Source organism: Peromyscus leucopus, chromosome 10 (assembly GCF_004664715.2).
Source record: "Peromyscus leucopus breed LL Stock chromosome 10, UCI_PerLeu_2.1, whole genome shotgun sequence".
Lineage (NCBI taxonomy): Eukaryota > Metazoa > Chordata > Mammalia > Rodentia > Cricetidae > Peromyscus > Peromyscus leucopus.
The window spans coordinates 54,586,849-54,613,898 of NC_051071.1; the positions used below are offsets into that span (position 1 = coordinate 54,586,849).

General features: G+C 40.7%; 1 protein-coding gene across 1 annotated transcript in view; it reads left to right on the forward strand.

The window, feature by feature from the left end:
• The first annotated feature begins 950 nt into the window (after window positions 1–950).
• The window catches only part of Slc30a9 (solute carrier family 30 member 9), a 55,853-nt gene continuing 29,753 nt past the window's right edge, over window positions 951–27,050 (forward strand). The window contains exons 1-7 of the mRNA XM_028882273.2: window positions 951–1,213; window positions 10,180–10,344; window positions 21,215–21,274; window positions 23,599–23,698; window positions 24,545–24,637; window positions 24,970–25,052; window positions 26,615–26,673. Of these exons, the coding sequence (XP_028738106.1) occupies window positions 1,108–1,213; window positions 10,180–10,344; window positions 21,215–21,274; window positions 23,599–23,698; window positions 24,545–24,637; window positions 24,970–25,052; window positions 26,615–26,673 (666 nt within the window). The 5' untranslated portion in view covers window positions 951–1,107. The remainder of the gene's footprint in view (window positions 1,214–10,179; window positions 10,345–21,214; window positions 21,275–23,598; window positions 23,699–24,544; window positions 24,638–24,969; window positions 25,053–26,614; window positions 26,674–27,050) is intronic.

The window sequence follows — 27,050 nt, forward strand, 5'->3', positions numbered from 1 at the left end:
CTCAGCATGGAACCATTCCCATTATTTTGTAATGAATCATCTAAGTCCATTTTCCAGATAGCCAGCCAGGGTTGTCTCATGACGAGAATCATCATTGTTCCAGAACTAAACAGGATGAAACCAAGGACAGCCAGCAGGATCTTAGAGTGTCTGATAAATGCTGGAACTTCAATGGAAAAACCTCGCAGAAATTATGGTGTATGGGAATCATGAAATGCCGCCTCATCATTTTCCACTTCTTTTTTTAATTAGTCAGCACCAGCCCGGTCTACAAAGTGAGTTCCAGGACAAGCCAGGGCTGTTACACAGAGAAACCCTGGCTCCGAACTTAGATCTGCCTGCCTCTGCCTCCCGGGTGCTGGAATTAAAAGGCGTGACCACCACGCCCGGCTTCAGTAGTGTTATTTTGAAGAAAAGCATACGGGACAACGACGTAGAGAATAATAACCACGTTAATTATAGTTTACGATGGTCAAAGAAGGTCTCTCAGGCTTAAGCCAAGACCCAAATGAACCTGACATGGGAACAGTTGAAACATGCGAAGGGTGTTCTAGTTTCTCTCCGGGACTAGGCGGTTTCAAAACTGTTCCATCTTCGTGTACACATAGTATCACCAACATGTAAAAACCTTTCACTTCACGGACGCCTCTAGCTTTGTTATGCCACCACCGAGAATCTGAGGTTGAGAAACGGGAGCAAGGCGACCGCGGTGCCGAGGGTTCAAAGCCCTCCCTCGTCCCACCCCGCGGAGTCGGGCCGCGCTTCGGCAGACGGTTTATCCCTCAAACAACGCGACACGGACTTCCAAATGCCAACCACAGCTGGGATCGCACACGGTGGAAACCCAGTCCCCACCGCGGGCCGCCCCTCGCCCCGCCCCGCCCCCTCTCCGGGACGCCCCGCCCCCGCCCCGCCCCGTCCCCCAGCTCGGCGTTTCCCGTCACTTCCGCCGCCGCGCCACAGCGCCACGACTTCCGGGTCGCCGAGGCCGCCGCCGGCGGCGCGCTGAGTCGTGTCCGCTGGGGTCCAGTCTATGGAGTCCGTTGGCGCGGCCGGCGGCTCGGAGGCAGGAGGCGGTGTCCGAGTGGGGGCCTCTGCCCCGCCAGCATGTTTCCGGGCTTGGCCGCCGCCGTCGCGGCGCACCGGTGCAGCTGGGCGACGCTGTGCAGGCTCGGTGGCGGCCGGGCAGTGGCCGGCGGCGGCCGCAGCCGGGGTGAGTGACCGGCCGAGGCCGCTCCTGGCCTCGGCAGTTGACCAGCTTGCCCTTCCCCAGTCTAGAGCCTGCCGGTCTCGCTCGGTCCCCACAGGTGTCCCCGCGAGCCGAGTCGCCGCGGGGGCCAGCGGGCCTGGGGACATCCCCGAGGCGGCGGGCCCCCAGACCAGACCCGAGGGCTCGGCGCGGATCGCAGTGACCCACGGCGACCCAAACCGGCCGTGGGAAATGGCGGATCCCACCAGCTTGGAGGGTCCCTTGAGTTTTGAGTTTTACCTGCCGCTTAGGTTGAGTTGAGATCACTCCTGCGCTGTTGTTTTTCCTTACAGTGCCAGCCCCTTCTTCTTAAATGTCCCCAGATCAAAGTGGATGTCCCGTGTGGATCTTAAGGTGTGAGCTTCTCACAGTTGTCTGAATGAGCCTAGTTTGGGGACCGGGCACCCAAAGAACTGTGCAGTTTCGTTGGTGAAAATGTCTCCTGAAGCTGTATATAAGCCATCCCCCCCGCCTCGGGTGGCGGGCAGGGGGGGGATTGAGTTTTGATCTTCAGCATTTCTTTCGCAGTCAAACTTAAGTTGTTCGAGAATTTCTAAAATAGCCTTAAACCTGTAAGTTCTTTTCCTGCTCACCTCCCTTGTTGCCACAGCTTGACATGTCGCAGCTTGATATAGCGGGCTCATAGCAGAGCCCAGGACCAAATCCTCTGCCCACCGGATCCTCCAGATCTTTGGGAGTTGCAAAGAGTGTTTACAGAAACGTTTCTCAAACATTCAGGCTTCAAACACTGAGTGGAAGTCGAAAGCTGTTGCTGTTCATGCTCTTGAGTGGTAAAAGCGCTAACAGATTCCTGTGCTGTGCAAATAAGGCAGAATACATTCATATCTTATTTGTAATAAATCTAAAAGCTGGCTCCTAAGACTGCAGATTAATTTATTACATTAACACTGGCTTTTAGAGTTTTTTTTTTTTTTGACAGAAAACTGTAGCTATGGAGTTTTCCCCTATTGGCAATATGCCTGATCGTCTTAAGGACAGAATGAATCGTCTGTATATCCTCTATTCTAAAACTCCAAATAAACTTTGGTATATTACACTGAAATTCATATAGTGACTGCTACTTTCAGTGTTAGTGAAATGAGTTGAGATAGTGTAATTTGTCGTTCTTACTCCGTGGCTGTCACCAGGCCTCATCTGTGCAACACAGATAAGAATTGCCTATCTCATCCATTTGAGGGTGACTTGGCATAGTTCATTAGGATGTTTACTACTACAAAATATTTGCATGCTTTTACACTTAAAACCCTTTTAGATTAAAATGTCACCTTTGTGGAAGTTTTGTTACAGTTTTTTTGGTTTTTCGAGACAGAGTTTCTCTGTGTAGCTTTGCGCCTTTCCTGGATCTTGCTCTGTAGACCAGGCTGGCCTGGAACTCATAAAGATCCGCCTGCCTCTGCCTCCCGAGTGCTGGGATTAAAGGCGTGCGCCACCACCGCCCGGCCTTTGTTACAGTATTTGAGAGAACAAGCATAACTGTGGTTAAATTTAAATATCATGTGGAGAAAGTGCTGTTTAAGTTGGATGCGTGCTACAAGAAAAACTATTTGAAGCTCAAGCTTTTGTTTGGTTTTAGGAGGGGGGAGCCGGTATCCAAAACCAGATGATTTCCTTTCAGAAGAAATAAATTTTAGTTTCTGCTTCTAGAGTGCTTACCTGTCTAGTTAAGGCTTCTAAAGGATAAACAGAGGACAGACCAGGCATGGTGGTACATGCCTTTAGTCCCGGCAGAGGCAGGCAGATCTCTGAGTTTAAGGCCAGCCTGGTCTACAGAGTGAGTTTCAGGATAGCCAAGGGTACACAGAGAACCCCTGTCTTTAAAAACAGCACAACAAAAAAAGAACAGAGGAGGAAACCACTGACTGATGAAGTTGAGAAACCTCTGTGAAGGCAAAGAAGACAGGCAGTATTCAAGAGTTGAGCCACATGACGTATTTTTGCATGTTTGCTAGCCATATTTTTAAAAATAAATTTATTTTATGTGCATTAATATTTTGCCTATATGTATGTGTGTGTGAGGGTGCCAGATCCCCAGGAACTGGAATTACAGACAGGTGTGAGCTGCCATGTGGGTGCTGGGAATTGAACCTAGATCCTCTGGAAGAGCAGTCAGTGCTCTTAATCCCTGAGCCATCCCTTCAGCCCCTGGTAGCCATATTATAAAAAATAAAATGAGATTAATATACTAGCATATTAAAATATTCTGACATATAATTAAAAAAAACCTTGAGCTGTTTTCTAGTTTGTGTTGTCTTCAGAATCCAGTGTGTATTCCACACTTACAGCCCATCAGTTTGGACTAACCACACTCAGTGTGTCTATTGGACGGTATAGTTAGTATCTCTAATTTATAAAGAATTTTTACAGACTACTATACAAAACAATATAAAAATGGTCAAAGGGAATGAATGAAACATATAGAATATACATATAGAAGTGCAGATATGTTCTACAGACATAAAAATTATAGGTATGTATGTTTAAAGGATTTTACTGATCACTGCCTATCCTGCATTGGCTAAAATTTTTTTTTTCTTTTTTCTTTTTAAAGGCCTATGAGAACCAGTCATACAAGCAGAGGGCATTTCTTTCTTTTTTTAAGGATTTATTTTATTTATCATATACACAGGCCAGAAGAGGGTGCCAGATCTCACTACAGATGGTTGTGAGCCACCATGTGGTTGCTGGGAATTAAACTCAGGCCCTCTCAAAGAACAACAGCCAGTGCTCTTAACCACTGAGCCATCTCTCCAGCCCCACATTAGCTAAATTTTCTCTTTTTCTGTCTAAAGATTTTAGTGTGTGTGTGTGTGTGTGTGTGTGAGTATATGTGTGGGTATGTGTACTTGAGTTCACATGGAAGGCAACAGAGGGCGTTGAATCACTTGGAGCTTGAATTACTGGCATTTACAGTACTTAGCTGCTGAGCCATTTTTTCAGCCCCTTCAGATTTTCTTACTGATGATATGATATCCTTTATGGGAGATGCAGGAACTCTCTTGTACTAATTGGCAGCGGAAGTGAACATTGTTCAATAAATACATATTGAAATTCATATTCAGTTCATTACTGTATTAATAAATTAGAAATTTATTTGTAGTTACAGTATTTATATTATATTAGATGTTTTTATTGATTTTACTCCCTACCCCATCTTTTTGAGACAGGGTCTCAACGTTTAGCCTAGGCTGACTTGGAACTTACGATCTTCCTGTCTCTGTCCCCACATCTTGAGATTGCAGGCAGTTTCTACTTTTTCTTAACAAATGTAGAAGTAATTAAGCAAGACAGTAGAGATATAATCCAAGATGTAGTGCAGGGAGTTGTCAGTAGGTGCTCTTACTGCCTTGAGAAAACAAAAGGGTGGGGGAGGGGTGGCTTTTTTCATCCTGAGTGTTCACATTGTATCAGTCATATTCTCCTGGGCTGGGCTACTCTGTCTTGCTCACACCTTTGCTAGATGAGTAGGCAGGGTTTTCCTGCCGTGTTGGCTACCAGAAAGGATGTGAGTCAACAGGCTACTGAGTGTTGCTGTTACACAGACTGTCACATATCGTGACAGTGCTGTCAATAAGGTCTTTTTAAAAATAAATTGACTTAAAATGTTTATGTGTGTGAGTGTTTGGCCTACATGTTTGTCTGTGTATCACATGTGTGCAGTGCTCATGGAAGCCAGAAGAGGGTATTGGATCCCCTGGAATTGGAATTGTGGAAGATTATTAGCTGCCATGTGAATACTGGGAATTGAACCTGGGTACTCTGGAAGTGCTCTTAGTCACTGCGTCTTCTATCTAGATCTTAATGAAGCTCCAGATAGCTTATTGATACTTATACTTTTAATTTCTCTTTATTGTACACTGGTTTTTGTTTGCTTGCTTGAGATAGGGACTCTGTATGGCTCTGGCTGTCCTGGAACTTACTATGTAGACCAAGCTAGAACTCACAGAGACCCTACTGCCTCTACCTTTACAAGTGCTGGGATTAAAGGTGTATACCACCACGCCTGGCTATCAAGTACATTTTTAATGATTGAAACCATGTTGAGTTAGTCTCCCTTTTCACACACATTGTAAGATGGGATTTTTTTATTATTAAGAATTTCTAATGAGCTGGGCATGGTGGCGTATGCCTTTATTTCCAGCACTCAGGAGGCAGAAGTAGGTGGATCTCTGTGAGTTCCAGGCCAGCCTGGTCTACAAAGAAAGTACCAGGATAGCTAGGGCTTTTACACAGAGAAACTCTGTCTCAGAAAAAAACAAAAACAAAAAACAAAAAACCCTCATGAGTTTGGTAGTGTGTGTGTATTCACACTTGCATGCACTTGGATGAACACGTACAGGTGTGGAGGCCAGAGGACAACCTTGGTTATCATTCTTCAGTTACCATCCACCTTGGTTTTGTTGTTGTTGTTTGTTTGTTTTAGAAAGGATCTCCTGGAGTGGAGCTCCCCCCCCCCCATGTGAGTAGACTGGCAGACAGTCCTGGGGATCCTCGTATATCTGCCTCTCCAGCGGGTGTCCCACTTTTATGTGTGTACTGGTGATTGAATTCAGGTCCTCATGCTTGTAAGCAAACGCTTTATTGATTAAACTGTCAGCCAGCCCAACTGCTTCTTGTTTAAAAAGTTATTATTTTATGTGTGTGCATGTGTGTATGTCTGTGTACTACCTCATCCCTGAGGATGCCAGAGAAAGATGTTGGATCCTCTGGGTCTGGAGTTACAGTTGGTTGTGAGCTACCATGTAGGTACTAGGAATTGAACCTAGATCCTTTGGGAGAACAGCTAGTGTTCTTAACCATTGAGCCATCTCTCCAGCCATGCTACTAATTAGTTTTTGATGTCAGTGCTTTAGAATTTGGAAGGAAGAAACTACCGAAATAGTCTCTTAGGTAAGGAGACTGACTGAAGCCCTAAAATTAGCTAGGAACAAATCCAAACTACAAGACGTCCTTTTGTTGGTTTTTATTGCAGATGTGACATACATAACTGAATTGTCAGTTTGTGGGGAAGAAAATAGGTTGGTTATTATTATTATTATTATTCTCAAAGTGAAAGCCAAGAAAATCAGTAGGTGACAAACTAGATGGAGACGAGCAAGCAGTGGACACTAGCAGTGGCTATCAGGAGCCACAGAGGCACTAACAGTAAAATAAAAGCCGAGACTTGTCACTAGGTCCAGTTGTTGTGACTAAACCAGTTAGATCCCAGGAGTTCTACAACTTAGATGAAAACAGCCCTTAGGTATGCAGCAATGAGAAAACCTGGAGCACGAATCTTAAAAAGCCTTATTAATAAAATCAAACCTGAAGCTGGTATTTGGGTGAACGCTGGAAGATCAGAGAAACAGATCCAGCCACAGCTTCCTCACCTCACCAATTCCTCAGCTGATCCTGTTTCCTCAGACTAGAAGCCTCTGAGTCCTCATCGAAATGGATCTCAGCTGAACTGCTGCTCAAAAGCCTAAAAGCTTAACCAGGCTCTAGTTCCTGGTCCTCACACCTTATATACCTTTCTGCTTTCTGCCATCACTTCCTGGGATTAAAGGCGTGTGTCACCATGCCTGGCTGTTTCCAGTGTGGCTTTGAACTCACAGAGAGGATCCAGATGGATCTCTGTCTCCAGAATGCTAGGATTAAAGGTGTGAGTGTCACCATTTTCTGGCCTCTATGTCTGTCTAGTGGCTGTTCTGTCCTCTGACCCCAGATAAGTTTATTATGGTGCACACTATATTGGGGAATACAATATCACCTGTTCAAGTAGAGCAGTAAGTGTCAGACTAAAGACTGATGTTCCATATGTAACTAATCTTAGATATCACCTTGAAGAAAGGTGTTAAGATTGGAAATATGTTTTACTAGAATTCTGCCAGCAGGAATTAATATGTTCAGCACTTCGTCCCACAGTGATTGATTACATTTTCTGCTGCTGTGTTAGGTGTTACATTGGTTTTATTGAGTCAGATGTGGACCTGTGTAGTTTTGCCCTGTAAGCAGTTTTCAGTTGTGTATCAGTGTCAAAGATATACCGGAAGCTGTTAATGCCTGGCATTCTATTGAAATTAAAACTTAAGGTTGTTTCCAAACAGCTAGCAGGGGAGCTAAGATAACTGTATTTTAGAAGGACTTGAGGAGACCTCTACTGGCCAAAATAAGACCATCTGAGCATTACTTAAGACAGTGACTGAGATGAATCAAAATATACAGCAAATCCTGTTGAAATCTGGAATTATAATGAAATGTGCAAGCTAAAACTATGCCACCTCTGCAGCATGCTAGGCAATGCACTTACTGTTCTGAGAATTGGTTCATAAAAGGGAAGAATTAAACACTGAGCCAGACTTAAGCTGTACTACTGAATAACCACAGAGTGGGAATTTTCTGTGTAAAGGTATTCTGACTGAGTGGAGAAGTAATAAAATTGTAATACTACAATTTTAAAGCTGCCTAATGAATAAATGGATCTAGCATTGAATAGCAGTAGACATTGTCTTAAATAAAGGGACAACTAGATATTAAGTGAGTTTTTCCTTTTACTGTGCTGGTCAAGGTCCAGCGCTCTGCCACTGAGGAACAGTTCTCAGCCCACAACAGCCAGGCTGCAAAGAGGTTTCATCACCACTTACTTCCAAGGTGTTCTGCACATACAGCTGAATTCAGAAAAGGCCATCTCACACACCCTGACTTGTGGGACATAAGATAGGTTAAATACCACCATGGGAGTTCAGTCAGTAAAGCCCAGACTGGAAAACTGCCAGGCAGAAATTCAGACAAACAACTTAGTTTATTCAGTATTTAAAGAATGCAAATTGAAAAAAAAAAGGCATTGTATAGCTTTAAAATGCTTAAAAGAGATCTCAGGCACAGTATGGATCTGATCACATAGAAATGAAAAATCATGTTTATGACAACTGGTCATAGACTTTTTTTAAAGAGAATTATTTATTGTTGTGTGGCTGTGTCTGATGTGCATTTGGAGGTATAAGAGCACACATGTTGGGGCTGGAGAGATGGCTCAGAAGTTAAGGGCACTGACTGCTCTTCCAGAGGTCCTGAGTTCAATTCCCGCCAACCACATGATGGCTCCCAACCATCTGTAATGAGATCTGGTGCCCTGTTCTGGCCTGAAGGCATACATGCAGGCAGAACACTGTATACATGATAATAAATTAAAAACAGAAGAGCACACATGTCATGGCACACTTGTGGAGGTCAGAAGACAACACTCTGGGGTTGGTTCTCAGTGCTTTGCTCCACTGAGCCCTCTCATCTACTTGGACCCTCCCCGCCACCCCTACCCTCCCAGATTTGCTGTTTTAGGGATAAGAAGTATGCTAAAATTTAATAAGCTTAGGCAGTTTGTTTTAACATATTTGAGATGTTTTTTAGGAAAACACAGATTATCACTATAGGCAATTTTGACTTTACCGGTTGTGCTGAAATTTATTTTTGGATTCTCAGTCAGCAGGAAAGGCAAACTAGATCCCAGGGTACAGGATTTCTCCCCACTCCCCCCCTTTCTCATTATCCCTTAACCATGCAGCCTTGGCTGGCCTGGAATTTGGTATGTAGACCAGGCTGGCCTCTGCCTCCCCAAGTGTTGGGATAGGTGGCATGCTCTCTCTCATATGTCCTTCATTCCCCTTCCTATTTCCTTAGTCTTCTTACTCTGCCGTAAGAATACCCACCAGGGGCCACAGTGAAGATGTGTTTGGTAGGTTATGTGTCTCAATGTGCAGGAATCCTCTACTGTTATTTTCTCGGCTTTTAGAAGTAGATGCTTATAACCAAAACCATGTTGGACTCTTAGTGATTCACCAGATAGACAAAGGAATAAATTGGCATCAGGGTTTTTCCCCCAAAATCATTGTTTTGGAAGTTCAGTTTTCAGCAATTAGATATCGTACCCCTCCAGCACCATGGTGCTGAGGATGGAAGGTAAGGTCCTGTCTCTGAGCTATGTCCTCCACCCAAGTGTTGGCTCTTCAGTGCCCACTCAGTGCTCACCACCTGTGTGAAAACTGGCTTTTCTCTGATGACACGCTTGGTTTCATATAAAACCTTAGAAATGATAAATTTTATCGAAATGTTCTTGAGTTCTTTGGAAAGCTGGCCTTGTGAGTTAGAGGAGATAGAGGTTCATTTTTCTGTCCTTCAGTGCAGTGGGGAGTCTCTTTAAAGCCACTGTCAACCAGGATGCAGCAGCTCACAGGCTTTGTGCCTCCTGTTCTTCTCTCAGAGTTCTCATGTGCTGGGCATTCACCAAACGGTGATCGAATTGTCTGATGAAAAATCAGATAACAGGGCTCTCTACTAATAGGATTCATTTATTGATCATGACACGAGAGGACTACATTCCAGCTCACAGAAAGAAGACATGGAATAATTCTGAGCAGGAAGCCCTTATGACCACCCCTTACCCAGAGTCTGCCATCTATACATTATGCCAGCATACAAAATAAGAGAGTAGCTGTGGCCGGGCGCCTGTGGTGCACACCTTTGATCCCATCACTCAAGAGGCAGAGCCAGGTGGATCTCTGTGAGTTTGAGGCCAGCCTGGTCTACAGAGCAAGATCCAGGACAGGCACCAAAACCACACAGAGAAACCCTGTCTCAAAACCAAAAAGAAAAGAGAGAGAGAGTATCTACTGTATACAATGTACCACCTTTTGGAATAATTGAATGAGCGGTGTGTGTGTGTGTGTGTGTGTGTGTGTGTGTGTGTGTGTGTATACACACACATTTGGAAACTATATGTATATGCATATAGTTTCCATATCAATATAAATTAGGTAAATGTTGAAATATTTGATTCTTATATCACTAAGGAAATGTCTCAAGTCAAGCATTTGGTTTGTTAACTGTATATTTGAGAGTTATTTTGAAATTAAAGTGCTTTTTTTTTTTCCTCTTAGGAAAAAATTTAATGACATTTGGAAGCTTTACATACATGGTTCCCAACAGTCACCCACATGTCTGTACTCTAAATAGAGTCAAGTTGTACTCTACAGATGTCCTCAAAGGAGGGCAGGGATCACAGACTCCAAGAGCTGAGAAAGTCCCAACACTCAAGGAAACAGGTATGTGTAAACAGAACACTTCTTAAAATTTCCTGTGTAGTGGAAGAGTATAAAATTATTTGCTTCTTGAATAATAGAACTTGCTTCTAAAACTGTCTGGACTGGTGTGTGTGTGTGTGTGTGTGTGTGTGTGTGTGTGTGTGTGTGTGTGTGTGTACGTACGCATGCACGTGCACATGCATGTGTGTGCACATGTGGAGCGAGGAGGACAACTTTGTGAGGTTGTACTTCTTCCCTCTTTCTATGGGTGTGAAGGAGCAAACGTGGCTCACCCGATGCGTAAAAAGTGCTGTTATTCACTGAGTGTTTCATAAACCCATCAGCTCTTTTTTAAAATACACTTTATTTTGAGACAAGATTACGTTTCCCAGGCTGGCCTTGAGCTCACAGCAAGAGTCTGCAGCCAGGCTCTCTGCTTCCCAGACAGGAGGAAGAGCTGGGTGGGGAACAAGATGTGGCACCTGTTTGATGTAAACTCATTTGCCAGGTGAGATGTCATGCCACTGGCAAATGCTCAGGGTGGGGGTGAGGGTCTCACAGAGCTTGTCCCAGTAGGGTGTCTGTTAGTATCTATGAGGAGGCCTGAGCAGAGGCTGGATTTGTTTTTAAAATTTTGGAGGCTGGCTTGTTGCAAAATGGCAAACAGGTTGCAAAGGAGGGAACCTGAAAGCAGTAATGCCAGTAAGTATTTAGCTATGTGAATGACAGGGCTTTTTTCTGTTTGTTATTTTATGAGCATTGGTTGGTGTTTTGCCTGCATGTATGTCTGTGTGAGGGTGTCAGATCCCTGCGAACTTGAGTTACAGACAGGTAAGCTGTCATGTGGGTGCTAGGAGTTGTACCTGGGTCTTTTGGAAGAGAGCCAATGCTCTTGACCACTGAGCCATCTCTCCAGCCCCATTGTTTGTTTTTAATCCAGGGCCGTGCACATCATAGGCAGTTGCTAATATCTGAGCTACGTCTTCTAGTATCAACAACACTTTTTTTTTTTTTGTGATTTATATTTTTTATTTTACAATATCATTCAGTTCTACATATCAGCCATGGGTTCCCCTATTCTCCCCCCTCCCACGCCCTCCTCTTACCCCCAGCCTACCCTCCATTCCCACCTCCTCCAGGACAAGTCCTCCCCCGAGGACTGTGATCAACTTGGTAGACTCAGTCCACGGAGGTCCAGTCCCTTCCTCCCAGACTAAGCCAAGTGTCCCTGCATAAGTTCCAGGTTTCAGACAGCCAACTCATGCAATGAGCACAGGACTCAACAACACTTTTTAAAAGGAGTACGTGAACTAATTAGAGCTTGGTAATCGAGTTAATAAAGGAGAGGGTCATATACAGAACAATGCCAATTGTGTAAATGATTTCATTGATTTCTAAAATTGCAAATATCAGGCCAGCAAGATGGCTCAGTAGGTAAAGATACTTGCTCCATGAACCTGAGTTCAGTCCCCATAATCCAGGCAGAGTTAGAAGGAAAGATCCAAGTACAAAGTCGTTCTTTGACTTCTACACATGTGCTGTGGCATGTGCCCCTCCTGTCTCTCATACATACATGCAAACACAAATAATAAAATGAAGTTTTAGAAATTCCAAAGTGAGAGGATATATAAGATTATTTGGTTTTGGACATCTGACCCTTAGGTAGCCATTGGATATCTTAACAGACACAGTGACTAGTTAAGTGGTTGACTATGCCATGAATCTGCAAGCCCACTGGTTCGTAACTGCTAGTCTGCTTTGAGACATCCTCTTTCCTTAGCTGGATTATGGCAGCAGTTGTCTCCCTGGGAGCCCTGGGTCTTAGTTACTGTTCTCTTGCTATGAAGAGACCATGACCAAGGTAACTCATAAAAGAAAGCATTTAATTGGGAGCTTACTTACAGTTTCAGAGGGTGGAGAGTGTGGTGGCAGGCAGGCATGGTGCTAGAGAAGTTGCTGAGAGCTGCATTCTGATGAGTAGGGGGAGAGAGAGAGACAGAGAGACAGAGACACTGACTGGGCCTTTGAAACCTCAAAGCCAACCCTTCCAACCTTCTCCAAAAAGGCCATACCTAATCCTTCCTAAACAGTTCATCAGTTGGAAAGGGGGGGCAAGCATTCAAATATGTAAGCCTGTGGGGGGTATTTTTATTCAAACCACAACAACCTGCTTCTACTCTTTGCTTCTGTACCTGTTTTCCAGATAGCCAAAATGGTCTTTAAAAACCAGATTATAGGGCTGGAGAGATGGCTCAGAGATTAAGAGCACTGACTGCTCTTCCAGAGGTCCTGAGTTCAATTCCCAGCACCCACATGGTGACTCACAACCATCTGTAATGAGATCTGGCACCCTCTCCTGTGTACATAATAAATAAATAAATCTAAAAAAAAAAAAAAAGAATTTAAAAAAAAAAAACAGATTATATCACTTCCTTTTAGAGCTTCCCCTTGACTTCCATTTATCCACAGAACAAAATTTACTCAAATAAAAAATTCAGTATCTTCCCTCTCAAAGTCTGCCATTGTGATGTCTATTCTTGGTTGTCAACTTGATTACATTTGGAATTAACTAAAACCCAAATGACTGGGCATACCTGTGAGGGACTTTTTCATAATTAGATCATTTGCAGTGGGAAGACCCACTTCTAATTAGGATCTTTGAGGTGGGAAGATACATCTTTATTCATGCATGTATATATGTGTGTATGTGTTGTTGTTGTTGTTGTTTTTTTTTTTTTTTTTTTTTTTTTTTGAGACAAGGTTTTACTCTGTAGACCAGGCTGGCCTGGAACTTGGATATCTGCCTGCCTCTGCCTCCCAAGTGCTGGGATTAAAGGCCTGTGCCACCACTGCCTGACATTGGAAGATAAACCTTTACTCCAAATCTTTTGAGGTGGGAAGATCCACCTTTAATCTGGGCCACACCTTCTGCTGGCAGCCTATATAAAGGACATGGAAGAGGGAAGCAAGTCCATCCCTTCACAGGCATTAGAGCCTACTTCTTCGGGATTCCAGTGTTTACTGAAGACTAGCTGAGCCTGGTCTTCCAGCTGCATGGACCAAACACTATGGATTCTTGAACCTTCTGGTGGACAGACAGCCAATGTTAGACTAGATGGAACACAGCCTGTAAGCCATTCTAGTAAATCCTCTGACCTCCACACACGTCATAGCACACATGTGTACATTCACATATATACACACAAAATTAATTGGTTGATTGAAAATTTTAAGGAATTGGATATTAATAGTTGAAGGAATAAAAAGTGTAATGAGTCTCTTAAGTTCCAGAATTCAGCATGCTTATTATTAAAACACAGTAAAGGAAGAAACAGTTGATAAGATGACATAATTAAGGGCAAAATATATTGTATAGTGGTTTTCTTAGGTAAACATAAACTCAGACAAAAATATTGAATGTTGGTTCCACTATACAATATCTTTAAAATTGACATCGGTGAGTTTGTTTCCTTTTTCTCTGAGGACTGTAATAAAACTTTGAGTTTAATTATCTTATAATAGAAATACATTGTTTATTGACAGTTTTATTTTGGGCTCTTTTTCAAGATTTGCCTAGGCCAAATTAGACCTTGTTAGCTATCAGATAGACACCAAGTAATTGCTTGATTGAAAGATAATTTATATACTTAAGAATTTGAGATTGACTTTTGAATAATTCAAATCACATGGTGAAGCCAGGAGCAGCTCATTAAGGAGCAGAGGCTTGCTAAGACGTCCTTAAATTTTTAAGGAGCATTCAGATGGTTTGAATTTTAGTAAAATTAGTTTTAATTTTACTAATGACAGCAGATGTGTGGCAAACAGCCAGGATTTGAGCTTAAAACAAATGTCTAGAGATATTCATGGATGGAATATCTGATTATTTGTGGAAATTATGAAGATTCTATACTAGCAAGTAGTGTGAGTTTATTAAGATGGTTGTGGTTTGTAAAATAAGTATTCATGCATGTGTGTGAGCCATTTACTAACCTCCTTGTTTGTGCTTCATACCATTATATATATAGTAACATCTAGACAGTTCATAATGAGAATATTCACAAGTGTTCATCTGAGAGCAACTTCTTTTATGTGCTTTGGTTAAATGATTGTTGTGGGAGTAGAGTGGTGTTTCTGAAGCTTTTGACAAATTTTTGTTTAGACAGAATTGCTGTAGTCTGAGACCAGCCTGTATTGTACCAGATCAGAAGCTGTCTCAAACAAAACAGATTGAAGCTCTAGCTTATATTCCATAGGCATTCAAGAGAGAGAAGACAGAAAAATAATAGGTAATTCATAGAGAGAATGGAGGGCTGAGGAAATTGATCAGAGGATACAGTTTCCCATCAAGTGTTAGGACTGGAGTACAGATCCCCAGAATCCCATAAAGATAGATGCAGTAGAGCACCTTTGATCCCAGCATGCCTGCAGCACAATGGGAGGAAGAGATGGGTGAATCCAGAAGCTCATGGGCAGCTTGCAGTAGCAAACAGCAAGAGGGTAGAAGTTGTCCTCTGACCTTCACATGATGCATGTCTATTCTTGTCCTACAGTAACATTGAAATGTGCATATACACCACACAGAGACATCCCACACCTACAATTTTTTTTGAGAGAAAATGGCCTTCAGAATTTGAGAAAAACAAGATTCCTTAATTAGAAGTATACTTTGTATCAGTTGGGAATGTTGGCATATGTGTTACATGGATATAATATTACCCAAGTAAGCAGGAAGTGCAGAGCAAGGAATTTCCAAAACTACAGAAATGACAGAGACAGGTGGCTGCCTGGGTAGTCCCACAAGGTTCCTCTGCAACATTGGGACATCCATCTTTGACCTATGGGCCTAGAATACCTGACAGACTTTTCTTTGAAGCAGGAATTTTGAAAGATTGTCCTACCCTGTCTTGACAAAGTTCAGCAGTCACCTTCTTTTGTGTCCTGTTTGTCCAATTTGGACAGCATGCTGTCAGGAGTTAAGGCAAGCATAGTTTCTTGCCTAGTGACTAACTGCCACAATGAAGGTAAACTCCATATGGAGTTTCTTCAGTGTCCATCATCTTCTTTGAAGTAGATTGGTGCTGCCAGGAGTAGACATATTTCACTATCATAAAAAGCCTTATGTTATTAAAATATCTTAAATGTCATATTCTGTAAGTATCTAAAGTATGTCTGTTTGACTTTGAAAACATACCTAACATGACTACAAGTTTGATTGTTATAGATGACTAACTACTAACCTGCATTTAATTGTCCTAAATAGTTTGTAATAATAGCTTTCAAAGACTAGAACTTTACATTTTTTATCAGTATACAAAAATCCATACCAATGTAAATGAGACTAGTAGTTGCTTTTTAATTTAGATTCTACCCTTTTTATCCTATCATTCCTAAATCCCCCGTTTTTTCTTTTCAGAAAGAGATCCTTGACTCTAACCTCCTTTGCTTATTTTTTTCCCTGACCATGACCAATAACAACTTTCAACCAACCTCACCCCAAGCAATGATAAACATCCATAACCCACCAGATGACCAAAACCACCCACCCTACCTCTCGAGATGTGGACGTCATGTTCTTAAAATTACTTCCTGTTGTTTGGGAGCAACAGCATCTTTAGGGACCCTCTGAGAAAACTGGGATAATGGTCAAGTCCTGAGAGAGCTATTTGTAGGTTTTTTGTTGTTGTTGTTGTTGTTCAGTCTTTGTGCAATGGTAAAGTGCAGAGCTTATCTGAAGTCCTGCCTGGAGTAGTCTGTGAGGTAGGACCATCAGACTAGCCACTTTGAAGTTGTTCAGGATGCAGATTTTTGAAGAAACTGCAACAGAGGCATTCTGAGAGGCTGGATGGATCACCTGGGCTGCTTGTCTTCATTGGTGTCTGGCTTTTTGTTTTTTGTTTTTCCTGGAAACACATAAACTTCTTTGTATAAAGGTAACATACATATCTGTATTAACACAAGTCTGGAATGTGCAGTATGCACAAATTAGCTAAAGATGATTTTCTGTTTTCTGTTTGAGCAGGTAAAAGACACCTGTCAACTTGGATTGTATACCCAAACTGTAATATAAATCTTCATTGATGCCATATGAAAGGATGGCATGTAATAATAAGTCATGAGGACTCTGTAGCCAACAAAATTTATCGTATCTCATTCAATTCAGAGCTGTTCCCATAGTAGAGGGGTAAACTTAAGTGTCACCTGTCTTGGAGTTTTTCTTAGTTTCTTCCTTCATGTCTGCAGCCACGATTTTCAGGTGGTCTCCTCCAGTCAAATTTGATCTTTTTTAATTTTGAAGAAATCCATAGCCTTTCATTTCCTGTGGAAAAAGGACACAACCTCTACCCCAACACAACACATTTCCTGACTTCCACTCTGAAGTTAAGACATCCTTAAAAATATATAGGCTGGTTTAATTTAGCAGTTTTTTTCTACAATCCAGTGTCTTTCAGCAGTGTTTGTCCTTTGCTCATCAGCATTCAAAAAATTCAAAGTCAACAAAGCACCATACAGGATCCAGACACCCAGTGTATTTCCCATCCTTACATGGCTTATTTTTATATCACTTTACTCATTTCTTTAAAGACTTTACTGTATTATTTTTAAACTTTTTTTATTTCTGTGACTGTCTATACCTATTTTCTTTTCTTCAGCGTCTAAGCACATTTTAAGCCTATATTGTACCTGTCTTTTCCATCTGGACCTAACTCTTTGCATGCTTGCAGCGTTTCTCTGCGAGTCAAGCCATCCATGGCTGGCTCTACCCTCCTCAGGTTGGTCCAGCAAACTACCTGACTGGTTCTGGGCTGCAGCTACTGTTTGCCCTTCCATGAGAGCCAAGCCTCACAGCCACAGGCATTGGCTGAGCCACGTTTACCAGCCCCAGCTCCCATACTGCAGCAGACTTTCTACCTAGTGCCAAGCAGCTTGCCAGCAACTGCACAGCAGGGCCTCTTAAAGGAGCCACTCCTGCCTCTACACCACAAGCACTGTGACTGCCTAGAGACTGCATTTACCAGGAAGCCACGTCTAGCTCTGTGTTGGGGACTTTTTTTCCCCGGCTTTCTCAGGCCCTATGTGGATATACATGGTCTCCACATTGGGCACCAAGTGATGTTTGTCAGTTAGCAGCTGTACTTGGGTCTACTTAATTACTATCTGCTGTCCCACAGCCCTGCAGTCAGGGACCCACTTGTCACTCGGGCCACAGCCTGGAGGGACTTCTGGTCCCACAACCCTTGCTCTGCCATGGCTATGATGGGTAGATTTTAATAAATCTCTATTCTATTTATCAACAAAGACTTGGGAGTCAGATCTTGGGATGAAAACCTGCTAGATCAGAGAGGCCAAGAAGCAATCAGCTGACCTTCCTTTTTGGCCAGAGACCCAGCAAGAGACAAGTCTCTCTGCTCTTCTGAAACTAAAAAGAAGTTCTGAACTCCAAGTCCCACCCTTTAATCCTGTGCATCTCTCCATATTCCTGGCTCCTCCAGACTTTCTGTAGCTATTTCTGGCTTCACCCCCTGAACCAAGGTTGATATATTTAATTAACACAAATGCAAACTTGGGGTTTACAGTGTGATCGAATATCCCACAACAAGTACATTTGAACTATTGAGCAGGATAAGAAAGAGAATCCATCTAGACATCTAGAGAAACCAGAGTGGAAAACCAGACCAAGCAACAGTTCTACTTAAAAGCTGCCCGACAGAGAAACCAGAATGCTGTGAGTCTAGTTGTTGCTCATTTGAAATAAACATTTTATATCAGCAGTATGCAGAAAACCATGGGAATGCTCCTTGGGAATGATAGCTTTGAAATCATGAGAGGAAAACTGAACATTACTCTGTAATTTCATGCTGATTTAAAGGTGAAAATAAGCGTGTTATTATGCATAAAAGTGGATGTTACAAACCAGCCCACTCAGACTTAAGAACATTGTTAAATTAGACATTTCCTTAAGTTGCAAAATAAACTCAGGGGAATCAGAATATGATAGATAAGATAGTGAAGAACAAGAAATGGATAAATCATGTTGATAAAATTAAGTATTAATAATAGAAATAATAAATGTTCTTTTGGTATTTAATATTAAAACTTTAATCTAGAGTGGTATGCAAGATTTTTCTTGTTATAGAGTAGAGTGGAGATACTGACTATTCTTTGCAGAGGCTGAAAGATTTACAGGAAATATTCTATGTATATTAAATTAAAGAATATAAATAAAAGTTTATAAATTCCAAACCAGCAGTTGGAGGGTGGGATGGGAGGAACATATGGAAAATCGATGGTCTCTAAGAACAGGTGGCAGGAAATGTGAAATACAAATAAAAGCAAAGAAAAAGGACAGTAACCTGGGAACAAACACCACAATCAAATGGTTGCATTTAATGCTGTGCGCGCATGTTGCAAAGAGGTGGAAACACAGACTTCTTTGTGTTCTGGTCCTCTCCTTGTCAGCTGCCCCAAGACTTGTTCTTGTGCTTTATCTTCTAACTGTACCATGGTTTTCCCTTCCTTGAAATACAGTCAGCCCTTCCTTGATTCTGTTCTCTCTCAGCTTCTGCTGAGAACCGATGGTATTCTTTCTCTGTGCTTGCCTCTTCCATTGCCCCCTCCTCATTTTTCCACAGAAAGGATTCATCAGGAGGTTCCCATGGCTTTCATGTTGCTAATTACTCAGTATTTGCTGTGAGCTCCTTCGTTTTGCCTCACTGTAAAATACACAGCTGCCTATTTATGAATCAGATATCATTGTAAAAATGAAGGCAGTACAGGAAACGATTAACAGAGCACATCGGACCAATAGAAATGTCTTAGGTTTCCATCCTGACTGTTTCCAGGTCTAAGATATCAGCTGTGCAGTTATAGGACCTCTTTACCTGTTTGCTCATAAAAAGGAAATATAGTTTCTCTCTGCTTCAGTTTCTGTGTAATAATCCCTATGCCAAAGTGATTTTGTGGGAACTAAATATAGTAGGCCACTTAAGTACGTTGGATAATGCACAGCACCAATTAAATGCTGAGTAGATATTGTCTACGATCAAGCTATGATTAAAATATGGAATCCTCTTACTGAATGAAGTCATAGTAAAGAAAATGTTTTAAGGGTGAATGAAGTTTTTATTGCAAAATATATTTTATATTTATGCATTTATATTTATATATTTTATGTATCTTTAATAATTTAAATTATTAACTTTAAATACATATATTAATATATGTGTTATATATTTATACATTGTAATATTATTTTAAAGTTAAAAGTAAAATTAGAATCTTGGAATTCACTAACTGGCCAAAGAACTTTTTGATAGCATCCGTCTCTGATTAGCGTTTACCATGTGTATCCAAGTCATTATCTTGGAGTTTGCTGCTTTAGTGTCATGGTTTAAAAACACAAACGAGGGGTTGGGGATTTAGCTTAGTGGTAGAGCGCTTGCCTAGCAAGTGCAAGGCCCTGGGTTCGGCCCTCAGCTCCAGGGTGGGAGGGGGGAGAAAAAATAAAAACACAAACAAGCTAGCTGAGGTATCAGGTGGCTTCACAGCCTTACCTCCAGTTCCGGGGGATCTGATGCCCTCTACTGGCTTCCACAGGCTCCTGCATGCGTGTGGTGTTTATGAACTCAGGTAGGCATACACATCACATAACTAACAAATACATCTTGCAAAAGGGAGGTGAAGGGAATAGCTTAGCATATTTGTGTATTCTAAATTGCTTAGTCTGTTTTTTGAACTTTGTTGCGATAGCTTTACGTGTATTCTTTGAGATTTTGTTTGTTTGTATTTTCATTAAGGTTTTTTGCTAGATTTATCCTGACTATTGGTGTATTGGTGTGGTTGGTATTTTCAAAGAGATAATTATAGCAATACTGTGAGGGATGTTTGTTGCATGAATTAAAGAAGTTGACACAACAGTAGTATTTGGCTCACAGTGAGCGCTTAAAGAAAGATAGCCGTTACTATGTTTCTCACCACTGTGTATAAGATGACCAGTGAATGTAACATTCATAGTCTGTCCTTTTGCTGCTGGGCATTTTGTTGTTTGCAGTTTTTGAAGCAGCAGAGTATTGCCGGGAATACCACACTCCTCTCTTCTGCTGCTCTTGTGCAAGGATTTTTTAGCTCTGCTGATCTGGAAGAATGACTGGGTCATAATTTTGATAGTTGCTGGTGCCTGTTGCCACCAGCAGCCATATCCCCATCCTTCCACACCTTTACCTAAATTGGGTGTTGTGGTTTTTCGTTTTCCCTCGTGTAATGGTTGTAAATTGGAATTCTTTGGTTTCATTTGAATTCAGTTAATGAAAAAATCACCTTTTCATACATCTAATGGTAATGCATAATTGTTTTTCTATGCGTGTTTGTTCTAAAGCTTATTTTAATGAATTTTTTTTCTCTTTTTGGTTTTTCGAGACAGGGTTTCTCTGTGTAGTTTTGGTGCCTGTCCTGGATCTCGCTCTGTAGACCAAGCTGGCCTCGAACTCATAGAGATCCGCCTGCCTCTGCCTCCCAAGTGCTGGGATTAAAGGTGTGTGCTACCACCTCCCAGCCCTTGTTTTCCTATTTTAAATGCACCTACACTATCAGTATTAGATGGAACACATTAATGCTTGTTAAAACAAGTCCTTGACAGTTTTCTGAAAGGCTTTGGCATGTGTGCGGATGCTGAGTTTACTGAATGCTTTGTGTCTAGTTCTTGACATGATTCCATGCCTTTTCTCCTGTAGTTCATTAATGAGGGGATAAATAGCTTATATGAAGTTTTATACCTTTATATTTTATAGAGTGAATTCAAATAGTTTGTGATAATATGATTATTGTTACACATTGTAGTAAGTTACAGTTTTATTGGAAAACTTCAATGTAAACTTGTTTTTAATAAACTTTGCAGCAGAAAATATAGGCGCAGAACTCAAAGCTCCACTTAAACAAGATCCTCTCCAAGTAAGAGGTAAATATATTTTATTTGATGTTTTAGTGTGTGGGTATATATAAACATACAGAATTTATGTGGAGGTCTTTAATGTTATTCTAAGAACATAGAATAGTTTGCTTTTATTTAAATAGATTGGCCATAAATTTTTATCCTATTTGTATGCTACTTTACGCTGAAGTTTATTTTTCATTTTGATGACAAATATTTTAAAAGTGTAAGGAACCAAAATCTTCAGTTTGTTTTACTATTTTTAGAAAAGTAATGTCGTTAAAGAACAAGAGGCCAATACCTTCAGCTGTAGTGTGTTTAAATTCTGGTGGAGTCTGGCTGTTAGTTCATGAAGTCAGGAGGTCTGTGCAGTCTGCCGCACTGGTGTCAGACAAAACAGGCTCCATTTCGGCTCTCACACTTACCAACTGTCTAATCCAAGGCAACTTATTTAACCCTCTGACATTTCGCTTACTTCTCCATAAGATGGTAAAAAATAAAACTTACTCATCAGGGGGTCTTTGAAGATTACACGTGCAAATAGTTAAGTAATCAAGAGTCATCAGCATTTGGACTGTGTGCGTGTGATTTGCCTGTGATTGCAGCCTGTCAGAGGCTAGGGCAGGGTCCCAAGTTACATGGTGAAACCTTCTTTCCATTAAAAAAAATAGCGCTGGGATAGCAGTGGCCACTGCCACCATCATCCATAATCTGAACTGGGATAGGCCAGCAGGAATTACTAGCTGTCTTGAAGGATTTTTTTTTTTTAAAGAATGAATCCTTTTAAGGAAAGATATAATTTTCTTTTTAGTACTAGGATAGCTCATAGCCAGCTTTTTGGTTTTAGAATGATGGAAATAAAGTTCCTTAGAGATTTGAAATTCAGGCAGAAAGTAACCTGAATGCCTTCATATATTTCTTCAAATAAAGTTTTGGCTTTTGTATTAAACTTCATTCTTGAATTGTTCTTAGTAAGATGTATTGTGCATTTAATTTTAGTGCTGATGTATTATTGTTTTCAGAGGGTATTTATTTATTTATTTATTTATTTATTTATTTCTTACGGACACAGTGTTCAGTCTGCACATATCCCTGTAGGCCAGAAGAGGGCACCAGATCTCATTCTAGATGGTTGTGAGGCACCATGTGGTTGCTGGGAATTGAACTCAGGACCTTTGGAAGAGCAAGCAGTGCTCTTAACTTCTGAGCCATCTCTCCAGCCCCCCCCCCCCTTTTTAACCCACAGAAATGAGTCATTTTAGATTTAATTTTGCTCTTTCAATTCGGAAGTAAATAGAAAACTAGGATTGAGAGGTAGCATCTGATATGGAGAGAATAGGTGACAATTTAATGCAGAACACAAGCTTCTGTTGTCTTAATCTTGTTCAGATGTTTGTATAGTTAGTTATATACGTCATGTAACAGAAAGTCTTACTCTGTATGCTTTATTTTTTTGTTGTGGTTGTTTTTGGAATTTTTGTTTGTTTGTTTGTTTGTTTTGAGATGAGGTTTCTCTGGGTAACAGTCCTGGCTGTCCTGGAATTTGCTTTGTAGACCAGACTGGCCTCAGATCCATCTGCCTCTGCCTCCCAAGTGCTGGGATTAAAGGCATGTGCCACCCTGCTTACATGCTTTATTGATATAGAGAGGTAGTATATAATTTTATAACTCACAAACTATAATCTGTATCATATTTTTGTGTCTGGCAGTTTGATACCCAACAGTTAGACAGTAGTTTAGTAGAAGGTAATATTTTCCTATAATTTGTAAACTTTCTGCCATTTTTGATTGATAGAAATATTTCTTAGTTCTCTTCAGTCTTCTTGTGTGAAATTATCCATTGGCCTTAAGTTTTTTTTTAACAAGAAATGTTACTTAATGACCTAGAAAACATATAGATTATTATATATAAGGGAATCAAAACATTTTATTAAAGTTCCTATTCTCTATTCAGTATCCTTTATTACTTTCTGTCTTGACTGTCATTGAATGCTGGTTCCACTCCACAGTTGATAAAACACTGAACTATTCTGTAATTTTTATTGAAATCTCATTTGTACACAGACCCAAAGCAACTTAAATTGTTTTAATGCATTAGACAGAATGGTGCTGATACAAGGTGTCTACTAGATAAAGGTTGGTGTTTTAGCATCAATTAGAGATGAACTGTAGATATAAAAGCTAGATTTATGATTCATCCTAGTTTTCTATACTGGAGGAGACATTTCTTTTTTCTCAATACCATCTTATACATCAAGAAAAAATAACAACTGTGAAATTCAACAAGTATTCACTTTCCAGTAAGACTTTCAGTGTGCATACTTATGTATTTCTTTATGTTTCTGGTTTAGTCAAAGCGGTCCTTAAGAAAAGTGAGTATGGATCAAAATACACTAAGAATAATTTCATCACTGGAGTAAGAGCAATAAATGAGTTCTGTCTTAAATCCAGGTACAGTAATTTCTTTCAATGTAGTACTCTGTGCAAATAATGTGGCCCTTTGTCTTTTTATTTAATTTTCAAAATTAGCATGAAAATAATTGTTTATTGCTGTCACAAAATTTCTATAAGACAACCAGTGACTAAATACAAAATAATGATCTAATATGTTTAGTGATCTAAATATAAAATAACTCTAATAGTGACTTGATGAATATAGAAACCTTACAGAATTTAAGAGAAAGAAAAGTGATTACAAATGTGACTTAGACATTTCTAACTTGTGGAAATTTAATTAATTGTGCTTGTGTGTGCATGTGGGTGCATGCAATGGTGCATGTGTGGAGGTCAGAGGAAAACTTGTGGGTCTGAGGGACCCAACTCAGGCCATTAGGTTTGCCAGCAAAGACCTTTACCTGCTGAGCCATCCTGCTGACACTTAGTTTAGATTCTTAAATAGAAAAGCGGTACTCGTGTATATTCTAATTTTTACGTCTCTTAGAAGTGCCAGTCATTATGCCCACAGTACAAGTCTCAGTGTGGGCACTGCAGCTGCCAGCCAAGCAGTGATGAGGCCTGACTGTGAGGTTTCTGATGAGATCCCATGCGCTCAGGGTCACAGGTGTGGGAGTGGAGTCGATGTGGTATTCTTCTATGTAATCTATAGTGTTCTTCATCAGCGAGTATCTTTTTTACTGTGTCCGGACTATTTTTATATTAAAAATGCCATCTTTAGACTGATGTTTAGAACTGTACAGGTCCTTTCTTTCAAGATGAGGGCCACTGTAATTGTTTACTGTCTTTAACCTATAAGCTATAGGCATTATCTGAATCGTTTCAACACGTTTCTTTCTCCAGTGATTTAGAACAACTTCGAAAAATCAGACGACGAAGTCCCCACAATGATACCGAGTCCTTTACCGTGTTCTTGAGGTCAGACGTGGAAGCAAAGTAAGAGCGCAATTCCTTCCCGGCTCAGTGCGTGCTGCGTTTGGGGCTATAATAGCGTTCTCAACAGTCTTCCAGATGACGTGTTTCTAAAATGATGTTTGCTTTTTATCTGCACCTTGTTCTTCTGTATGTACTAGCTAAGGAAATATGTCCTCGTTTGGAAGAACATTGCATATGAGTTTATTTGAATTGCTTAGCTTTGACTCAGAAGTTTAAGTGCTTTTTTAAAATAAGCTTCTTATATAGTTACAATTCATTTATATTTAAATACAATTATAATAAAGTACTTTCAAATGCTTCTTGGTGTTAACCATGCGTGTTTGTATACACAGAGCTTTGGAAGTTTGGGGAAGCCCTGAAGCTCTTGCCAGAGAGAAAAAATTGCGTAAAGAAGCAGAAATAGAATACAGAGAACGTAAGTAGTTTCAATTTAAGGCTGGGTTTGTAACATCGAGGAAAGAACTGTGCCCCGTAGCCGGGTAGTCTCTAGTGCTTGCTTGCGCATCAGGGTTTGACTCGATCGCTCCAGCAAGTGCCAGTTTTCACTGTGGGAATTATTTTAAAACACGGACTCAGTTTGGTTTTTCTTGATAACTTTCTAAGCTGATAAGAGGAAGTGAAAAAACACTTTTTGTAGTTTCTGCTGAACAGTACTGGAAACACTTTGGATCTGATTTAAAGATTACCATTATGAAAGTGATAGTTACTACTTTGTTATAGAAAGTATTGATTCAACCACCACATTCATTCATTCATTCAGCAAGTATTTATCAAAGTCAGGCATGAATAAGAAACTATCTTTCAACTACAGACACAGTGAGGCTCTCAGAGAGCTGAGTTTAGTGGTTTGGAGTTTAGGTTTAGGGCACTGGAAGATTTATTTTTTTACATGGTTTCAATTATATAAATGTATTTATTGATGCCAAAAGTATATGTATTTATGACTCAAAAAGAATGCAGTTTGATTTCCCAATACTCCCAAACAAACACAGAAATATAGAGTGCTTTCTTTCTTTTTCTGTAATACTTTTATATTCCTTCCTAGAGATAACAGTTATTGATAGATATTCCTTTCAGAATATTCCCAATACATTTTAAAATTTACATATATACTTTTTTTTTTTTTTTTTTTTTTTTTTTTTGGTTTTTCGAGACAGGGTTTCTCTGTGTAGCTTTGCGCCTTTCCTGGAACTTGCTTTGGAGACCAGACTGGCCTCGAACTCACAGAGATCCGCCTGGCTCTGCCTCCGAGTGCTGGGATTAAAGGCGTGCGCCACCACCGCCCGGCATACATATATACTCTTTAAAAGATTATTTTATGTATTTGTATGTGTGCATGTCTTTGTTAGTATATGCATATGTGTGTGCAGGTGCCCCCAGAGTCCTGAAGAAGGCATCCAGTCCCTTGGTGTTGGAATTATAGGCATTTGTGAGCTCCCCGACATGGGTGATAGTGCTGGGATCCAAACTCTGGTTCTCATCATTGAGCAGCAAGCTCTTTTAACTGCTGGGCCATCTCCCCAGCAGCCGGTACACACACGTTTTAACATAATATAAATGGGAAGGTACCGTGCGTATACATATACTTGTACATCTTGTTCTTCCTACATACCAGTGTAATCCTGCTTTTCTATGTCTGTGGAAAGAAACCTCCTGAATACATTCCTTCAGATGAGGGGTGGGGTGGGGTGGTCAGGGTCTCACATAACTCAAGTCAGCCTCAAATTTGCTATGTAGCCAAGGTTAATTTAGAATTTCTGATTCTCCTGTTTACACCCCTGAATGCTAGGATTACAGGAGTGTGCTACACCTGGCGTACATGGTTCTGGGTAATGAACTCTGTACATGGTAACCAAGCACTCTAGTTACTGAGCTACACCCTTAACCATTTAACACAGTTTTAAAAAAATAGTTATATTAATATAAACTGATTAGTAAGAATATATATGACCTAAACTTATCTTCTGATTCCTATAGGGCTGTTTAGAAACCAAAGAATATTAAGAGAATATGGTGATTTCTTGGGAAACACAAAGGTGAGGATATCATTTTAATTATGCGTACATGTTATTTGACAAACTGAATACAATGTTAAATGTCTATGATCATAATCCAAGAAATTATAGCAAGTCTTTGATCATAGGCCAACATTTTTCTTGAGCACACTGTAATTAACTAAATTAATGTCTATTCATTTCTGTTTAGAGTTCTTGAAATTAAAATTGTGACATTGCTTTCCTAGGATTCTTAAGCATATATAGATAAAGGAGATTGTTTGCTTACTTTTTAGAAGGGTTTTCTGTCTTTCATATCTTATATCTCTCATGCATATGCATATACATCCATACATACACAGACTTATGGATGAATATAAAAGCTCCTTCATTGCCTTTGTCTGCATCTTCTACTCCAG